At 45.5% G+C, this 21,245-nt stretch overlaps 1 protein-coding gene across 1 annotated transcript in view; it reads right to left on the bottom strand.

Annotated features, from left to right (window-relative positions):
- Positions 1–12,391: 12,391 nt before the first annotated feature.
- MUS81 (MUS81 structure-specific endonuclease subunit) overlaps positions 12,392–21,245 on the bottom strand; it is a 235,989-nt gene continuing 227,135 nt past the window's right edge. The window contains exon 16 of the mRNA XM_082269643.1: positions 12,392–12,582. Within this exon, the coding sequence (XP_082125769.1) occupies positions 12,516–12,582 (67 nt within the window). The 3' untranslated portion in view covers positions 12,392–12,515. The remainder of the gene's footprint in view (positions 12,583–21,245) is intronic.

The following is a 21,245-nucleotide window of genomic DNA, read 5'->3' as shown; positions in this document are numbered from 1 at the left end:
GACCCTCTGTGTTGTGGTAGCTATCGCCCGATATCTTTGATAAATGTAGACACGAAACTATACGCAAGAATATTAGCAAATCGGCTCTTACCATATATGGCAGACCTGGTCCATTTTGACCAAGTGGGCTTTATTCCTACCCGGGAGGCCCGGGATAATACAATTCGAGCCATAGATCTAATACACCTGGCACGTACATCACGGAAGAATATGGTTCTTTTCGCAGCAGATGCGGAAAAAGCCTGTGACAGGGTGGCGTGGGATTTTATCCGGGCCACCCTGTCATATATAGGCCTGGGACCGCAAATGCTGCAATTTATACTGGCACTTTATACGGTCCCTACAGCTGCGGTTAGGGTAAATTAATGGAGGTCAAGCTACTTCCCTATCTCTAATGGCACACGGCAGGGGTGCCCTTTATCTCCGCTTATATTCGTGTTGTGCCTGGAACCCCTACTGTGTAGAATTCGGAGTTCTCCAGATATAGCAGGAATCCAAAGCGGGGGGGAACAACACAAGGTGGCCGCGTTTGCGGACGACCTGCTGTTTTTTGCTACTAACCCTTCTCTTTCACTACCAAATATTCTAGACGCCCTGAAAACATACAGTGGGTTCTCTAACTATAAAATTAATGTAACTAAATCAGCGGCACTCAACGTATCGTTATCTGACCAAGAAGAGAGAGCACTTCGAATAGCGTTTCCGTTTCAATGGGCCTCAGATAAGCTCAAATACTTAGGGATACAGTTAACGGCAGATCCCGAGGATCTCTATAGAAAGAATTACCTTCCGCTTGTAGGAAAGATTAAAGCAGATCTCAGAATATGGCAGCTGTTGGCAGTGACGTGGTTTGGGCGCAGTAGCGTTATTAAAATGAATGTGTTACCCCGTATCTTGTATTTAATGCAGACAATTCCAATAGCAGTTCCAAAATAATTTTTTCAATCAATTAAGGGCATACTCCGCGCCTATATTTGGGCAAACAAATCCCCTAGAATTAAGATGCAGACGTTGGCCTTACCCAAAGTAAGAGGTGGGATTGGATTCCCAGATATCCTGAGATATTACAGGGCGGTCCATTTAGTAAGGGTGGTAGACTGGCACTGCAATAAACGTACCAAACGATGGGTGGATTTAGAGAATGAGGAAACGGGACAGTTACCCCCCCAGCCCCATGGTCGGTGTTCGAATCTAAAGACACTATTCTCAAACATCCTACAGTGGGAGCGACTATAAAAGAAACTAAGAGAATTCAGTCGCATTGGAGGGTAGCCCCGGGTCTATCTCCGATGACACCGATTTTGGGGAACCCAGATTTTCCCCCGGGGTGTATAAATGCCAGAATCTATAGGTGGGCTCAAGATGGTAAAAGGCGTCTATGTGACATATGGCAAAATGGGCCTATGCCCTCCCTAGAAGAACTTAGGACAGGTGCAGGAGAATCGTTAGATTATCTCAGCCTTTATCAGCTGTATAATTATATTAGATCAGTTCGGCGGAAAGGGTACGCACCACGAGAGCTAACGGACCTGGAAAATATGTGTAGAACAGGTAAAGCGACGGGCCATCTGATCTCAAGGTTCTATACACAACTGTCAGAAGATGAGGGAGACCAACAATTGCTGTTTATCCAAAAATGGGAGCAGGAGTTAAATACCGTGTGGTCAAAAGAGCAGATAAATAAGATCCTGAGATTAGTTCATAAATCATCACTAGATTGTAAGATCCAAGAGACAGGGTATAAAATTCTAACCAGATGGTATAGAGTCCCATCACTATTACACAGAATAAAAGAGGCGGTCTCAGGAAAATGCTGGCGGTGTGGATTGGAGGATGGAAATATGGTCCATATTTTTTGGGGATGTAAAAGAGTGTGGCCATTTTGGAATAAGATAGCAGTGGCTATAAAACATATAACCAATGTGGATATACTAGAGGACCCCGCGTTGTGCTTGCTGCATTTGACAGGAAGCTCAGTGCGGAGCTACAGAAAGTCCCTGACTCTGCGTCTGTTGAATGCAAGGGCATGCATACCTATTTTCTGGAAACAGACAGTGATTCCAACTTATGAGTTGTGGTGTGGGAAGGTCAACAAGATTTTTAGGATGGAAGAGCTGTCCGCCATATTGGGAAATTCAGAGGATCAAGTTAAGTTGAGATGGAGGCCCTGGGTGCAATACTTGGAAGCCAATTCTTCCTAAAGGGAGTTTAAGAGAGGGTTACCCTGGGCGGAGCCGGGTTCAGGCTGCGGGGGGACGGTCCCCATACCCCTCCTGGTGTATGGTAATATAGTATGGAATATATCTTCATACAAAGAAATGTTGGGAATGTGCACATAAAAGTGTAAAAATTTTCGTTTTTTTTTTGTGTCATCGGTTTAATTGGGGGGAGGAGGGTGGGTGGGGTTTGGTCAGAACATGACAATGTTTGTTTGAAATGTATGTATATATAAAAAATCACCAATGAAGATATAAATAAAAAAAAAAAAAAAATCAGCCGATACCGGTGCCAAGGTACCACCAACGTGTCCCTGACGTCCGCCAGAGGATCTCCAGCCCTGGCCACAAACCTGTCCACCTTTTTGTTGAGATGAGACGCGAACAGATCCACGTCCAGTGTCCCCCATCGGGCACACAGGAGGCGAAACACCTCCAGATGCAGGGACCATTCCCCCTGATCCAAGGACTGACGACGCAGTCTGCCTGCCAGTTCTCCACTTCAGGAATGTGAACAGTGGAGAGAGCTGTAACGTGCACCTTGGCCCAAGTCAGAATCTCGGCCACTTCCCTGGCCGCTCGGGCACTCCTGGTGCCCCCTTGGTGATTGATGTAAGCCACAGCCATGGCATTGTCTGTTTAAACCCGAACCGGGTGACCGTGCAACCGATCGCCCAATGTAGCAGGCAGAGTTGCCCAAGTGCAATTTGTCTTAAATAAATGCTTGATTGATAAGAGATACTGCACCATGAGACTATTTTTCATCCCTGCATATGGCTTGGCTTTCTGATTATGGCACTGACTCTGGCTGTGATGACCTCTACTTATGGGAGCAAGATGCATTAGAGTTCCTTACTGGAGTACACAGCGCATTTGACCCCCTATAATCAAGGGGTCCATTAAATCTGGTAAGCGGCTCATATAGTTATTCCACTGGGTGATCGTGTGAAGGTGAAGGCTTTGCTAAGGAAACCACCCTATCAAGTCTGTGTCTTCCATATTGGCTGTCAATTATCTAATTGCTTTGGACACCAGATACTTTATTGCACAAATCATCCTATATGGTTTATATGGTTCACATGTTTGTATTTATTTTATATATTTCTGTCGAGCGCTACATCCCCATTTGTTCACTATTTACAACAAAATGGCGCCCATTAGAAAGCATAGGAAACACTGGGAAAATGGCCACCGCCCATACCGCGTGGTTGCCCACACTAAAGATGGCCACACCAAACCTCAGGAAAATGGCTGCTGCCCTCACAGCAAGTCAGCCTGATGCCCACAGCCAAAATAGCGGACGAAAACGGCGCCAATCGTACAGGGAACCCAGGAATGAGGCCACCGCAGGGGACCACCTAAGGGGACCCCCCCTGGACAAGATAACAACCCCAAGACCACCCCCCAGGCATCAGATGCCGCTAGAGCGCACCCAGCAGGGAGAGCAGGACCGTCCGGATAGGCCTGGGGGATCTTTGCAGAGACACAAAGCCTGCTATCCCCAGGAGTGGGCCCCATCCTCCCTTCAGATGACTGTTACAGGGACACAGGGGACGCAGCATCACTCACCATACCATGGACCGGGGGGCTCCGCTCCGAAGCAGCTCATCTCCCACCCTAAGTGGTGCCAAGAGGGTACGCTGCAACTCAGGGCATTCCAGGTTGATGCGTCCCAGCGATACATCCGTTCGCAGGCTCATCCCCATCTGTCAGGGCACCGTCGTGGCGAGGCCTGGGCGGACCACAACCTGTGCACGCTCATAGGCCAGGCAGGGAGACCATAAGGATCTATATTATCCAGTGCAAAACCTCAGCCTGGCAAACGCTTGTAGTTCACCAGGAGGATCCCCCTGACACTAGCTAGCGATAGTGAGTAAGGAAAAATAAACAGAAACATTTCTCAAAGAAAATAAAAAACTGAGACCGGAGTCCAAGCAGGGAAACCTAGGTCCACTCCTAACACTAGGCAGCAAGAAACGGATTAGTAAGCTGGATGTGTCTGGGGGTAATGTCTGAGGGGATAGCCCCTAAGGGTGTGTCTAGTGAAATGTTTTTCTAAATAGTTTCACTGCCTAGTCTACTCCTGTAGGTGGCACATTACCCATTTGTGAGGAAACTATGAAGTGATTGTCTCTTTAAGAGCACTGAGCACAGTCCCCACCACCGATCACTGCGGAATGCAGAGTCTCCTTAAATATATGCAGATAGCAGAGTGCGCAGGGATATGCCCACAGTCACCCAGTACTTTACCACCTCTCTGAGAAACCTCTAGAGCCAATCTGTGCAGCAGGAAGTGAAGATGAAAGTCTCAGGATATGACATCAGCCTGGATAGAATGTGAAAGGTCATGCTGCCTGTATAGCTCCAAAGGGCTACACAAAAATGGCTGCCAATGCAAATCAATGGGAAGCACAGGGAAAATGGCGGTACCATACAGGTCAAAGGGGAGAAATTCTCCTTATGCCCACACTAAAGATGGCGGCCCCCCACTGCGCACCATGCCGTCAGGGGACCACAAATTGGAGGCCACAGAGGATCTACAAGACCCAGCAGGAAAAGGTACCATTTTCACCCCCCCCCCCCCCAGGAAGCCAGGCGCCGCAGCAATAGCGCCCCCCCCAGGTGAAAACTGCAATAAGGGCAGAGGGCAAGGAAGGAGGCAGGGCACAGGGCCAGGGGGATCTTTTAGGAAGTACTGGGTCCTATCATCCCCAGGAGTGGACCCACGTCCCCCCCCCCCCAAGACCACTAAGGATATGGGGGGGGGCTGCATTTACTTACCATACCATGGACCGGGTGGGCTCCGCTCCGGACATATCCCCTCCCATCCGGAGTGGGGTGTAGTGGATAAAAAGCAAGCGCTCTGGGCACCTCTGTAGGGGGATCGGATGTAACCAATATATAAACAATGGTCAGACAATAAAATGAATCATGGATTAAAAAGGTCTGATATAAGTTTTATAATATATTTAACAATATATATATTAAACAATCATATACTGTACATGGGGAAACATGGGAGGTATTCAAGTCGATAGTAGTATATAAAAAAAGTCACAAGGAAGTGCCAGTGTGCCAGTAGGGATCTTATATAAGACTGCAGTAAGGGCTGGCTCCACAGCACAGGGAAGTCAGCTCTGTGGGAAGAAGCATAAGAAGAAACAAGCAGAGCACCTCTAAGTGCAGTATTAATTTATTCCAGGGAAGCACACAGTAATAGTAACTCACATGGGGTTAAATGATCATAGGCTCTATATCAGTCTTGAAGGAGGTACAGTAAAGGAGTCTCGGAAGGATATTCATTTTTAACAGAGCTGGCCTCCCAAACCATGAAAAAAAAGTAGGAGTTGCTCCATTTGCGTAGGTCTTCCGAGATGGTTTTTAATGCTGGTACGAAGCTCTCCTCAAAGAGATTAGCTAAATTCGTAGTGAGGTTGATCCCTAGGTATTTAATCATTTTCGGTTCCCATTTAAAAGGGAAGTTAGATTTGCACTGTTGGACTATGGCAGCCGGGAGGGAGACATTTAAAGCTTGGGACTTCATTTTCAGATTGGATAATTTTTGGAATAAGTCGAAATCAGCAAGTAAATTAGGGATAGAGATATGGGGTTCTCGGAGAAAAAGCAAGATGTCATCTGCAAATGCAGCGAGTTTGAATGTTTGTTTCTCAGTGGTAATGCCTTTAATGTTTAGATTAGCTTTTAGGCATCCCAGCAATGGTTCCAGTGTGAGCACAAACAGAATTGGAGAGAGAGGACAACCCTGTCTGGTGCCATTGCCTATGGAGAAGGCATCCGACAGGTGGCCGATGACCCCAATTTGGGCACTCAGGGAAGCACACAGGGACATAATAAAAGGAAAGCATTCTGTTATGCAGACCCAAGTGTCGAAGAACAGCTGAAAGGTAATCCCAGGCCAACCTGTCGAACACCTTCTCGGCGTCTAGTGATAGGAAGAAACCTTATTGTTTGTTGGAGGTTAACCAATGATGTATGTTAAGGGCTTTAATAGTTTGTCCCTTGCCTCCCTCCCAGGGATGAAGCCCACCTGATCGTTGAAATAAGGTTGTGTAGAAGAGGTTGTAAGCGGTTTGCAAGAATCCTGGCGAATATTTTAATATCTACATTTAACAATGAAATCAGCCTATAGTTAGTGACAGTTGTGGCATCTTTACCTTCCTTTGGTATCACTGTAATGTGAGCTTCCAGTAGTCAATGTGTATCGGAAGGAGGCAAGGAAAGGGAATTAAAAGCCTTAAAGAACTGTGTGCTAAGGAGGTTTGGGAATGTTTTATAGTATGTCGCTGAGAATCCGTCTGGGATTGGGCTTTTGCCTGTTTTAAGTTGTTTTATTGCCTGTTCGAATTCATGCTCTGAGACAGGATTATCAAGTGCTTGCGCCTCATCACTGCAGATTGGGTTGGGGCAGTGTTGTGAGAGAAAGGAATGTATTAGGCGAGATCTGCCCGAAGTTTCGTGAGGTGAAAGGGTTGTGTTCTGCAAGTTGTATAGGTTGTGGTAATACTTCTCAAATTGTTTGGCGATGTCTGGGGTGTTTACATGAGATATTCAGTCCTGATCTTTGATACAGTGAATGGCTGAATTAGGACCTTTCACTTGAATACATCTGGCCAGGAATTTACCACATTTGTTGCTGTGCTCATAGAAAATTTTTTGTGATAGCACTATTTGGCATTTATACTTGCGGTCCAGGGGCTCTCGCAGAGCTGTTCTAGTCTGAGCTAGTTCCTGATAAGTTTGGGTTGCCCTGGATTGTTTATGAGCACACTCTAAAGAGCAAATTTTATTAAGAAGGCTTTCCATTTCTGCCTGTCTCGCTTTGTTTCTAGTAGCCTTCATAGCTAGAAGGACACCTCGAATGGTGCACTTGTGTGCTTCCCATTGGGAAATGGGAGAGGTATCTGGGGTATCGTAGACAAAAAAGTTTTGTATATTCGTCTTAATATAGTCAATATCTTGTTCTTTGGTTAGTAGGGAGGAGTCTAATCTCCATATTTTGGTATGGCATGTGGTTTCTGGTAGGGATAAAGTCATGGTGATTGGGTGGTGGTCCGAAATGAGCATATCTTCTATGGAGGTCGCTGATAAGGAAGGAAGATCTTTTTGAGAGAGAAAGAGATAGTCAATTCTAGAATATTTGTTGTGGGGGGGGGGGGGGGGGAGAAGTATGTATAGTCTTTATCTTGAGAGAGAAAGATAGTCAATTCTAGAATATTTGTTGTGTGGGGGGGAGAAGTATGTATAGTCTTTATCTTGTGGGTGAAGGGTTCGCCAAGTGTCATGTAAGAAAAGAGATTGGAGTAATTTTTTAATTGTCGCCAGGGCTCTGTAAGTCATGGAAGACTTTCCGTTGGATGTATCTAAAATGGGGTCCATGATAATGTTAAAGTCCCCCCCTAATATTGTGACACCTGTTTGGAATCCTTTTAGTATGGGTGTAAATTCCCGGAAGAACCCAACTTGCGCGGTATTAGGGCTATAGATATTAGCTATAGTCATTATCTGTCCCTTAATATGTCCCTTTAGGAGAATGAAGCGTCCATCTTCGTCAATATGGGAATCAATGTGTTGCCACTGCAGGTGTTTAGATAGCAAGTAATAGGGTAGAGGCTTGCAGAAAATTTGGGAATAGCATCAGAGCGAAAATGCGTCTCTTGTAGGAAAATTATGTCTAATTTAAGCTTGCGAGCTGTTGAGAGGACTTGAGATCGCTTCTCGGGGAGATTAAGTCCTTTTGCATTTAGGGACATAATTTTAAGTGAAAGGCTACGTTGGTTATTAGGGTCCCGGGCCATGTTCCTTTCGTGTGAATGATTAGACATAGTTTATAAATAGAAGATGAAGGCGTAGTATATAAAAAAAAGGGGGGGGGAGGCTTAGTCAAGGGTTGGATCTAGGAGAAAGGGTGTCACTCAACTTTAGGAGATAAGTGAGGAATTTGATAATTTTCCGGAAGTGTGATTATCTTCGATAACCCACCTGAGGTCGGGGTAACAGACCGGAGTGAGTCGACATTATCCTATAGGATAATCGTTGTGTGGAGACGTCGAAGGTACAAGAGGTGTGGTTGTGTTAAGCACTGACTCCCAGTGAGTCCGAGGAAATATCATTTGTGGAGATTGTCAACAGGTATGGAAGGGGAAAGACTGCAACATGGGGTGTAGCATATCAGGAGCATCAGGATCTAAGTGTTTCTGGAGTGAGGTTTAGGACCAATCCTAGGTATAGAACATGTAAATTCAGACGTGCAATAATGTAGATTTTAACACAGTTTGGGGAAGGGGAGAGGGAGCCCCCCATCAGATTTTCCAGAGAGGTAGGAATACTTCAGATCTATCATAAATGCAGGGTGTGTTGGTGTTAGGCCCATCCTTTAGTCTTAATATTTATAGCAGGTGTTGAAGGATTAACAAAAAAAAAATGTTTTTGATATTTTGATAATATGTATACAGTTATTTAAAACGCTTGTGTATAGTTCAACCAAACTATTAACGGATCTTCTCTAAACAGCTCCCAGGCTGTGTATCAACAGCATAAAGATATATAACCCAGTCTGTCTCATTAGAGAGCAAGAAGTATGATCTGAGTTAACACACAGCATGGGAGTCGAGATGACCGTTAACTGTAGAAATTGTTCACAATGACTATCTTTATTTCCTTTACCTCACCTATTATGATAATCATAAAAATGGCAAGTGTATAAAAAAAATAGTAGAAAAATGTACAAGTGATGTCTGGCATAAAGTCATTCTCAATATAATTATGCCAGGAGACCGACAATAGGAATAACAGCATTGAGGAAAAGAGAATAGAGGGCCCATCCTTTATATCCAGGGAGGGAGACGTACAAGCCTTTTTCCCCTTCTGAAAAAAAAAAAAAAACCCACAGCTTACAAGGTAACCACAAAGAATGAACATTTTTCCAAGTAGTACAGTAACTTTAGACAAATGATGGGTTAGGGGCCCCCCATTCTCCAACCTCGACCACCATATCAAAGAAATCATCCTGTAAACATTTATAGCTATGACTCAGGCAACAAATGTTAAACTACAGCAAGTATGAAAGAAAGGAAAAAAAAGAAAGAAAAAAGCACAAAAATGGTGAGTATTCACTTCCCTGCTATTAAGCCTTATGCTCTGTGTCCGAAGTGTTGCCTTTAGGGGATCGGTGACAGAAGAAGGGAGACTTATCGTGGGAAAAGTGATGAGGGCAAGGATCGCATCATAAGCTAATGCTCGCTTCTGCAAGGATCTTTAAAGCAGAGCCGACCGTTGAGACTGCAGACAGTTTTTGTGGCATCTCAAAAGAGGATGAATATGCAATAGGACCTACAGCTGGTCAAATAAGAACTGCAAAGCTCGAACCTGTCCCTGTTGGTGGAGATGGATCCAGCATAATAACGGTCACTCTGAGGAGTTTGAAAACAGGGCTCATGTTGCTGTATCCTCCAGAGCTTAGGAACTGATGCAAAAAAGAAGCATTGGATTGGATGAACAGGGGAGTATATTTATGTCTCTGTAGGAGGTCCGGGGTTTTCCAGCACTGTAAGCCAGCATTGTTTAAGGGCGAGTGGTGTTTGATCTGATATAGCTGGTAAGTGAATGGGGCTGAGGTAATCTGGGGGGCATAAGGAGGGAACTGAAGCTTGTGACATATGCAGTAATGATGGTGCTGGTTGAAAGAGCAGAGGTTAAGTCCAGATGGTGGGAGCACAAGAGGGAGGTGAACAAGGCTGCCTTATTATGGCCTGAAATGGAATCTGCCTTGAGATTTTAGCGTCTAGGTCTACGATGTACCGGAGATGCAGTCGGGCTGGAGTTCCTTCCTGAGAGGGTAGAGGAGTGATGGTGAGTAGAGGGAGAGGCAGATCTGCGTCTTCTGGAGGTAATCTCGTCAAGTTCAGGTATGGCATCCATGGAGGATACCTGTCAGATCGGAGGAGGATTAAGAGGGCAGGTCCAAGCAGGCAAATCAAGTAGAGGAAGACGCAGAGTTTCGCAAAATGGTCTAAGATCATCAGGTGTCCTCAGAAAGGCTGTGTGACCCTGGGCAGAGGCAGACAGACAGAAGGGAAACTTCCACCTATATGGGATTGACTTGCATCTGAGTAATTCCAAAAGGGGTCGTAGGTCTCTTCTTTTCTGAAGGGTGATTGGAGAAAGGTCTTGAAAAGGTTTTATCTCCACTCCTCGGAACAAAATTTCCATTCTGTCTCTGGCTCTTCTTAGAATATCCTCCTTCAGCCTTAAACTGACAAGACAGCAGACTATATCTCTAAGGGGGTCCGAGTCTCTCCCCCTTGGTCTTAGAGCTCTATGCAGCTTTTCAAATTCTATGTGGGTATCCAGGGGTCTGCCCAGGATATCATTGAAGATGGCAGTCATGGACTGAGTGAGGATACTAACTTTACTTTCAGGTACACCTCAGACCCTCAGATTATGCCCACGTCCGCGATTATCAAGGTCTTCCAACTGTCTCTGCATTTCACGAATTTGGGCAGAATGAGTGAGAGGATCTCCTGGCATATTGTAGTTCAGTCTCATGACGCGCTGTGGCATCCACTAAATTATCCATTTTTATGCCCATTGACTGTACTTCCCGTTTTAGGTTGGCTATGGCAGTCTCTTTTATGTCTGAGGCAACTGTTCTAAGTGCTCCTAAATTCAGCGGTTGGTCATTCATTGAGGTCATATCCATACCTGAGCGGCAGTCAGAGTGAGGTGAGCCAGTATTGCTGCTTGATGTAAATGCTGTTGCTGCTTGCTACTGAGCGCTCTGAGGTAAATCCTGTGAGGGAACTAGGGCCTCACGATCCTGTGTTCTGAAAAGCTCCGGTATATTCTGGGTGGGATGTATTCCCTGATGCCGAGGGGACCGGGGCCTCGATTGGGAAGAGCTACCTGACGTTTTCCCCATTTTTAAGCTAAAAGAACCTCCTGTAGGCCTAATAATGGACTATGAAGGGAGAGAGTGAAGTATTCAAGCAGCCATCACCCTTCTGTGCCAAGCCGCGCCCCCAATTTTTTTTTTTTTTAAGCTGGAACATTTTTTGTATCAAAGTTATAACGCAAAATTTCTACAAAATATATTTTATTATTGTATTCAGGACATTAATTGGTCAAACGTGTACAAAATGCATGCTTCCAAGTGAAATGTACAATGCCTGCATTGATAACAAATGGGAAGATTCATTGGTTTTCAATATTTGATGAGGTAGTCCATGTCCAACAAACAATGTCTTGGTAGCTGGTCATTGGAAGACATTTTTGAAATCGGAGTCCAAAGCAAAAAAAGGCAGCAATGAATCACAGTAGAAAAGGTTTCAGTTTCCAGTCATTTGAAAACCAGAAAAAAACTTGTTGAAATGTCAAAGATCACATAGTAAAATATTCTGTTTAAGGCCTTGAAATAATCATTATCTTTTCCTACAGGCTTAAATGGCAGAGCTCACATTTACCAAAAAACTGCCTAAGCAGGTAAGGGGTGCCCGTAGATTAAAAAAAAAAGAAAAAGAAAAGAAAAAAAGAAAAAAAAATGTGTGCCTGCTTTCACTAAATTTGAACAATTACTCTGCTATAGGTGTAGGTCATTACGATACCTTCTGAAGCCTGACTGAAAAACTCCCACAGATTGCATCATCCTGCACTGCCTTATTTTTAGGAGGTTATTATGAGACCACCAACCTTTACTGTTCAACTCCACAATCACAGGAGCCAGCTCTTTCTCGGATTCAAACCCCCCCTCTCTCTCTCCCCCGACACAGAAGCTCTGAGCTCAGTGTTTGTGAGCTCGCTCCTGTGATGGTAGAGATGAGTAGTAGCAGCTGGGAGTCTCTTAGCAATGTACTAGCAACAAGGCAGGATGGGATGATGCAGTTTTTCAGTAAGGCTTCATGAGGTACAAAAATGGCCTACACATAGAGCAAGGGCATTATTTAACTTAAGTCTAAGCCGAACAGTTTATTTTATTTACAGGCGACTCTTATGTGCATAGGCAGTTATTGGAAAGGGTAAACTATTCTTTTAATTTACATATGCTATATAGTAAATCACATTAAAGATCTCACAACATATTCTCCCACATAATTGCATAATTACACAGTTTGTAACAGAAAGAGCAGACTGAGTACATTATTTGATTTAGTAAGAAGTATTATGGATAGGAAACACATGACCTCTTGCAAGGAGATATAGATACCAGTCTGTTATCTGTAATTACTCTGTGAAGGCATCCTGTAATGTGATACAGTGAATGTGGTATTGTTCCATTAGGATACATCAGGACAATGCTTCCTTAGTGCAGTAAAGTTGGGCAATAGTTCTGCTCAGAACGGGTCCAAGGTTTCTGCGGGAAGATTAAAAATGTAACAGTAATCAATGACTACCAAACTGCAGCAGAATCACAGGCTAAACCTTACTATAATTTATTTATGTTAAAGGAGGTTATCACTTTTAAAAAAAAGTTTATTATAAATGGTGCGAAATGTAGTTTATTGAAATGATTTCCATGTCAGATTGGTTATCAGAGAACACAAGTTGACCAAAAAGTGTTGCCAAATTTAAAATCAGCATAAGACTGAGTTATGGCCTTAAACATTATGCTCACTCTGAATAATCCTATTAACAGCATTGGGATGCATGATGCTTAACTATACAATTTAAGAATACCCAACCTTGGTGGAAGTGAAGGTATAATGTGGTTTGAAGAAATGGGGAAAAATTGGATTTTTGACTTACTGTAAAATCCATTTGATGTTCATTGAGGGACACAGCTCCTGATCGTCTTAAACATTGGGTTATACTGCCCCCTACAGATGTAAGACACTAAGCAGAAAAAAAGTCTGGCTATGCCTATGGGTAGTCCCAGGGGGGTATACGCCCTCTCTCTGCTATAGGTATTCAGTTTTGTTACAAGCAGTGTCAGTAGAATTACAACTCCACAGAGGGATGGGTGCTGTGTCCGTCAATGAATATCAGAGAAATGGATTTTACGGTAAGTCAAAAATTCAATTTTCTCTTTCGTTCATTGACGAGCACAGCTCCTGATCTTCTTAACCATTGGGACGTCAGAAAGCAGTATTAAACATGAGGGGTGGGAACAGCGAAAAAGAATGTCCCAAGGATAACTATAGCCAACCAGGTAAACATGAGCTCAACCAAAACAGCTGGAGCTCACCTGAAAAAATAATACACCCTCAGATGACCAGATCCTCTAAACAGCAGCCTGCAAAAAATTTGCAGCCAAAGGAAGCATCCGCAGTTGCCAACACAGCCACTTTATAGAACTCTGTGAAAGTGTGCTCCCGACGACCAGGAGGCCGCCTTGTAAACCTGCGTCACTGACACCTGATGACCAAAAGCCCAGGAGGCACTGAGCGCCCAAGTAGAATGCGCTGTTTTGTCGGTGCACACTTTCACAGAGTTCACAGAGTGGCTGTATTGGCATCTGTGGAGGCTTCCTTTGGCCGCAAGGTATTTGCAGACTGCTGTTTAGAGGATCTGGTCCTCTTTGAGGGTGTATTTTTTTTAGGTGAGCTCCAGTTGTTTTGACAGGGAAAGGAGGAACCTGACCCTGAATGGAATAGACCTAAACCACCGTCTGTCTATCCATCTGGAAATGGTCGCAGAGGAAACGGACAACCCTTTCCAAGGCCCATCCGTGAGCACAAATAGTGAGTCTGACTTCCTAAAAGACTCCGTAGCTGCCAGATATACCCTAATTGCCTGGCCCACATCCAAGGCATACAAAGCAATTTCCCTCAGATGTGTTGGCCTGGGACACAGGGAAGGCAACACAATATCTTCATTCAAATGAAAATCTAAGACAACCTGAGGAAAAAACGAGGGACGGGGGCGAAGAACCACCTAATTACTGTGAACCACCAGTAAGGTGAATGACAGGATAACGCCGCCAATTCGGTCACCCTGCACGCAGAGGTGAAAGCCACCAAAAAGGCCACCTTCTTGGACAGTGTAAGAAGGGAAATCTCCCGAAGATTCTCAAAAAGAGGCTTCTGGAGGACTGAAAGCACCAAATTGAGGTCCTAAGGTGGCAAAAGAGACCGCACTGGAGGTGTCAAGAGCCTAACTCCCTAAAGAACAGTACACACCAGGGAGAATGTGACCAAGGGCCATTGAAATAAGACCGCTAAGGACACCTGACCCCTGATAGTACTTAAGGCCAGTCTCTGCTCAACCCCCCCCCCCCCCCCCCCGTTGAGGGAAGATCAAGATCTGAGAGCAAGGATGAACCCCAAGAGACTCACACCACGCAATGTACATCTTCCACATAGTAGATCTTCCTAGAAGTAGGTTTCCCAGCTTTTAAAAGCACTGGAAACACCAGGCAGTCTGATCGCTCGGAGTTCCAAGAAACTGATCAGTAGTCTGGACTCTTCCAGTGTCCAGATCCCCTGAGCAGAATAGTTGCAGAGGACGCCTCCCCAACCGGACAGGCTGGCATCTGTGGTAACCACTGTCCAATACAAGGGGAGGAAGGATTTTCCCAGCCAAAGCGCCAAAGGACAAAGCCACCATATCAGGGAGTCTTTCGATCCCCGATTGTCCAGAGACTACGGATTCTTGTCCCATTGGGCCAGAATCTCCCTATGGAACTGTGCAAATGGAACCGCCTCTATGGTAGACACCATCAGGTCCAGCACCCGCATGCAAGTCCGGAGAGATGACCATCTGTTGGACAGCAGGAGACAAATTGCAGCCTGTAGTTTCTGGAGTTTGTCCAGAGGAAGGAGCACTCTGGCTATGGCCGAGTTCAGAGTCAGACCCAGCTTTGTGGATGAACCAGGGCAGACTTCTGAAAATTCAGAATTCTGTCAAACTCCCTCAAGCTCATATGGCGATTGCCAAGCTTTCCACCAGAGCAGTAGGAGACACTGCTCGCAAAAGGAGGACGTCCATGAAGCCCAGTACCGCGATCCCCCATTGGCATAACAATGCTGGCACCGAGGCCAACACTTTTGTGAAAACCCGAGGAGCAGAGGTGAGACCAAAAGGTAATGCCACAAACTTATAATTTTCCTCTTCCACGGCAAAGTGGAGGAAGCACTGGAGACCGACACATATTGGAATGTGAAGATAAGTATCCTTGATGTCGAGGCAAGAAAATCCCCCTGATGCAGGGAATCCACCACTGTGCAAACGGACTCTATTCTGAACTTCTACACCCCCACAAAGCAGTTCAAAGCCTTGAGGTCCAGAATTGGATGCACCTTGCCTTCCTTCCTGGGAACCATCAACAGGTTTGAGTAAAACGCCAGAAAAACGTTCCAAAGTTGGAACCGGGACTATCACCCGTAAAGTAAAAGGTCTTGCACTGACCCAAAAAGAGCCTGCAAGCAGACCGGGGACGGTCGCATGTCAGAAGAACAACCTTAACGAAACACGATCTTGTAGGCGTTTCGAATGACCTCATGGACCCAACTTGTACCAGGTGAGTCCATGGGTACGGGAACCAGCGAAGACGTTTCCACACTCCAGATACGGGTGAGGGTGCACCTTCCTGCTGAAGGGGCCTTGTCTGCAGGTCTGGAGAAGCCTGCTCTTGACTTTCCAGACCAAGTTTGCTTGGATCCTTCGGAGAAGGCCCCAAAGGGCTCAGATTCCTTGTCAGTCGACCCTGAGGGACGAAACAACTTATGAGCCGAGAAGGAGGGCCCATGACATGACGTGCTCTTTCCTCCTATAAGACGTTTAATAATGTCATCCAGGGTAGCACCAAACAGGCAATCTACTTGAAAGGAAAGATCAGTCAAGGCCTTTTTAGAAGTCTGGTCTGCAAACCAGCATTTGTGCCAAAAGACACGCCGAAGGACCACTGCCGAAACAGTCGAGCCACTAGAGAAGCAGCATCCAAAGAGGCATCACAGATAAACTGCAGCCCCTGGACCAGCTGTTTCGCCAGCTCAGCAAAGGCAGGGGGGGGGAGCTACTACCCCTCCAGGTCATGGCGTAAAAGCCTAGGCAATTCGGTCAGAGTCTGTGACACCAGGGCAATGGTGAATACTGGCCTCAGTGCCGAACCAGCCAGGGTGTACATATTGTGGGCCACAGCCTTGGCCTTCCTGTCAGTCGGGTCCTTAAAGGCTGGGAAATCTTCAACTGGAATCATGGTTGCCTTGTTTTTTTGAGAAACCGGAGGGTCCCCCACCGATGGAACAGTGCACTTCTTAAGAAGGAACTCCTCATATCGGGGTATTGCCTAGCAACTCGCTTAGAGACTCCAAGGGGACACTTTGGTCGGCCCCACTCTTCAAATCTGTCAAAATAGGAAGGGAAAGGGAACTTCTTTGCCGCTCTGGATGGCTCGTGAGTGCCAAAGGGAACCTGCACCTCCCTTCCAGCCGCAGCTGCGTCCTCCAACTTTAAGTCTCAGGCACAGATACAATTGGTGCGCCCGCCTGTGTCTTTTTCGTATGCGGTTTCAGAAGCGGAGAAATCATCCTCACTATCTGAGGATTCAGGGCGTGTGAACAAAGACCGAGCAGGGTGACCCACGTCGGAGGCGGCCGAATCAGATTCAGGATCTGAGGAGACAGATGAGGCTGGGGAAGGTGGGGGGTGCTTTATGCCAGCTCGTCGCACCAAAAGCCACCTCCACCCAGGACACAAGGGAATCCAGGACCGCTGTCAGTGCATCGATGGATGGGACCCGGAGGGCCCTGCAGCCCCAGAAAGGGGATCAGATGGGGATATGTGCTCCAAAGACTCCATGAATCACCAGGGGGAACCCACAAAAAAGTGTAAAACACTGCTAAGGGACAACCCCCACCGCTCTGGCAGCAGCACCACCCGGTTGCCAGTCACAGAGCACCAATTAATCCCCAGCAGAGAGGGAGAGGACACCCCCCAGACTCACCACCCCGCTGAAAGCAGGCACCGCAGCCACCAGGAGAATCTGCACTGCATGAGCAGGGATCAGGAATTGAAATGATCCAGGAGTCAGGAGTCAGCACCAGGGGATGAGGAGGGGCTCCCACCGGAGGGCCCCGTGGCCTCAAAGAGGGGATCAGGTGGGGAGAAGTGCTCTAAAAGACTCCGTAAGTCACCAGGGGGACCCCACAAAAAAGTGTAAAACACTACTAATGGACACCCCCCCACCCATCAGGCAGCACACCTGGTTGCCAGTCACAGAGCCCCAATCAATTCTCAGCAGAGAGGGAGGGGACACCACCAGACTCACCACCCCACAGAAACCAGGCACTGCAGCCACCAGGAGAATTTTCACTGCACGTATGGTGATCAGGAAAGGAAAGGATCCAGGAGTCAGCACCAGGGGATGAGGAGGGGCTCCCACCAGCAAAATCGCCACTCATAGGGCTCCACTGTCATGGCTGTCGCTGTTTTCCATAGCAAACCACTGCAAAATGGCCGTTGCACTACACAAACATGGCCGCCATGCATTGCAGCACAAAGGCTACAAGAAAATGGTGGCACCGCGAGGCACCAAGAGGCTCCCAGGCCTCAGAACAGGCAAAGGCAGGACAAGGGGTCCTGGCAGGAGCCCCAACCAGATACAACCCCCCCCTCCACACAGCCCCTACCCCAGGAGGTGTACCAGACCACCCACACAGCATCAGCTTAGTGGAGGGGGGGTAGGATGGGGGGACAGGTGAGGAGATGCCTAACTGGAAGGAGGGGAACCCGGGGGTTCGACCGTCCCATGGTCAGACTGGGGTGACCACGGGATCTAGATTATCCAGCCTGTCGCCCAGTCCATCAGTTGATTGTAGATCTCACAGGAAAAACCAGGAGAAAAAAAATCTATCTAAAAGAAAAAATGTTGCCAGGACCAGAGATCCCAACAAGGAACTAGGTCCTTACTCCTAACTAGGCAGAAAAAATATACATCTATAGCAGAGAGAGGGAGTATACCCCCTGGGACTGCCCATAAGAATATCAGGAGCTGTGTCCGTCAATAAAACGTAAGAGAAATAATTAGGCTGCCATTGCCAACTGCCTTCTAAAAATGATAGCTGCCTAGCTGCAGTTGGCTTTAATAATGTCTGAGTAATTTGACTAATATTAAGCATGCATCATCTGATTTGTGTATTTGCTCCCAGTCAGTGATTTCAAAAATACTAAGTCACTGGAAACATAACTGCATCAAGGATTTCACAACAAAATGTATCCATTGTTACACATCAGGGAAAGTTGTAAAATGTCATAGGAAAGGGACAGATCTTTGCAGAGCCATGAGTCATTAAAGTAGAACTATAGGCAATTTTTTTTTCATTTTGGATAGAGTAAAGGAGGGCTATAACCCGTCAGATTTTTTTTCGCCATCTTTGTCACATTGTGGAGATATCCCTTCCCACAGCCAAACAGGAAGTGAGTGGAAATTCCTGCAAATTAAGGAAATTCCTTGGGGACCCCCAGGTCACCAGAACTAGTGTTCCCATATGAGGATTTCCCCTCCATTACTTTTCTGGGGCAACCCAAAATTTAGGATTTTCTTTTACTTTCATTTTCAATGATAATGGTAAACAATGTAAATAGAGACAGTGAATCCCCTTAACTGAGGCACAGACAGCAGTAAAAACTGACAGGTGTTCTAATCACTCTCCACTATCCAAAACTTAAAAAAAAAAAGTTTTGCTTTTAGTTATACTTTGACCTCCCTGGCGGTATACCCAAGTGTGGCTCGGTGTTAATATACAATGCCAAAAGCGGTAACCCTGAGCCACAGTCGGGATTACCCCACAATCACACTTACCTTCCACTACAATCCCCCGCCGTCCTCGCTGTGTGATCAGGCCACTGCCGTCACCTGTCTTCCGATTCCCTTCCCTGCGATGCAGGGAGGTGGAACCGGTGGGAGATTCAAAAAATATATAAAACAAATGACATGATACAGTGTAATCTGTTAGGATTTTTATCAAGCCATTTTACCACAGGTTTTCACCTGTTTTTTCACCTGGTTTTTCCGATGCCCTGCCTGTACTTTTGCAGTACTTTGTGCCTGGAAAATTGAGAACGTCCATGGTGTCCAAAAAGCGTTCTTTTAGCTCAAAATCGCTTTTAGACGAATTGGAAAACAGCGACAATGAATCTGAATTATTTGAAGAACTGAGCGATAGTGATTCGTGGGAAAATTCGTCACCAGGTCCTGAAAGTGACGACAGCGACGATTCTGCGACTGAGCTCAGCGATGTGAGAACTTGGTGCTCTATTGACTGCGGTACCGATCAGGCAGCACCCCCAGATTCCAATTTACTGGAGCACCTGGTATGAAAGTTGACATTGACCATGACAAGCCCTTGGCATACCTACAATTATTGCTGACTGATGAGGTTATTAAAAAATTAGTTACCAAGACAAACGCATCAAAAGTTTTCAAGATGCAGAAAGTGGGAACCTGTGACCAAAGATGACATTTGGAAATTTCTGGGCCTAATAATTCTTCAGGGAGTGGTGGGGAAACCCCTGCCAATGTGGTATTGGACAACCAATACATTACTTGCCACTCCATTCTTTGGCACGGTCATGTCAGAGTGCAGATTCTCCCTCATAATGAAATATCTCCACTTCAAAAACAATGAAGATTTTGATGAAACTACTCATCCTGCATCAAAACTAAAGAAAATTTGGGAAGTAATCAAATGATTCTACAGAATTTCCAACTAAGCTATGTGCCAGAAAAAGACATCAGCATAGATGAAAGTCTAACGGCCTACAAGAGAAGGCTCAGTTGGGTGCAATACATTGCATCAAAGAGGGCACGATTTGGCGTAAAATCCTACATGCTATGCGAATCGTCAACTGGCTACATTTGGAATTCAGTGATGTACACAGGAAAAGGATCAAGATTCGATCGAAAATACAGCAATTATGGAATGGCAACATCTTCTGTTCTTTCGCTAATTGAGCCATTGCTAAATCAGGGCTATTGTGTAACAACTGACAACTTTTACACATCTCCTGAACTTTATGAGGTTCTACTGCAGAACAAAACAGATGCCCATGGAACAGTAAGGGCTAACCGGCGCAACATGCTGCCAATATTTGACAAAAAGAAGCTCAAGACAGGAGAAATGGTTGCCTGGCAGAAAGGCAAAATGATGGCACTGTGATGGTGGGACAAGAAAAATGTGTGCCTAATGAGTACAGTGCATAATACCTCCATTGTTATGGTACGCATGAAAGGTGGGAAAGAAGTCACAAGTAGTGATAGACTACAACAACACCATGGAAGTGTCGACAGAACCGACCAAGCAATGACATTCTACCCAGCAATGAGGAAAGAGCAAAAGAAGTGCTATAAAAAGATCTTCAAACATCTTCTTGAGCAATGCTTGTGGAATGCCTACATTCTGCTCAAAAAAAAAAGAATGTCAAGCCTGTGATTCATTTGGACGTCATTTAAAAAGGTGCCTAAAGTATCTTTCTGAATCACCAAACGCAATCAATGGCTGGGAATAGATCTGGACGTCGTGCTGTTGGCGTTGTCAACCTGGAACGCCTGACTGGTCGTCACTTCATGGACTAAGTCCCACCAACTGAGAAAAAGTCAGCACCTATAAGGATGTGCGTGGTTTGTTGCTCGAGGAGAGAGGATAGTGGATGGAAAAAAAGAAAGGAAACCAGATTCTATTGTCCCGATTGTGACATCGAACTTTGTGCAGTCCCATGTTTCAAAATCTTTCATACCCAAGATGTTTACTAAACCATCATTACAGTGACTAGTAATATCGGATCCCTTGTTTGTACACATTTCAGTGTTTTTGGTTTGATTATATTATTGAATAAAATGTATTATTATTATATTATAATTTATGATTTTGTGTTTCAAACTTTATCATACCCGGGATGTCTACGAGACTCTAGTTTGGATAGATTTAAGTGAGTTATTCCTAAGAATTACAGGCCTAAAATATAAAACAACAGATTTCCATGCAAAACAATGTACTGCTGGTAGATCAAAAACTCTGACATAATCAGACCGCCAGGGAGGATAAGCATATTCAAAAATACATTCCAAATGTTTCAGAG

Source organism: Pelophylax lessonae, assembly GCF_965119305.1.
Source record: "Pelophylax lessonae genome assembly, chromosome: 10".
NCBI lineage: Eukaryota > Metazoa > Chordata > Amphibia > Anura > Ranidae > Pelophylax > Pelophylax lessonae.
This window is presented reverse-complemented; position numbering and strand designations above follow the sequence as displayed.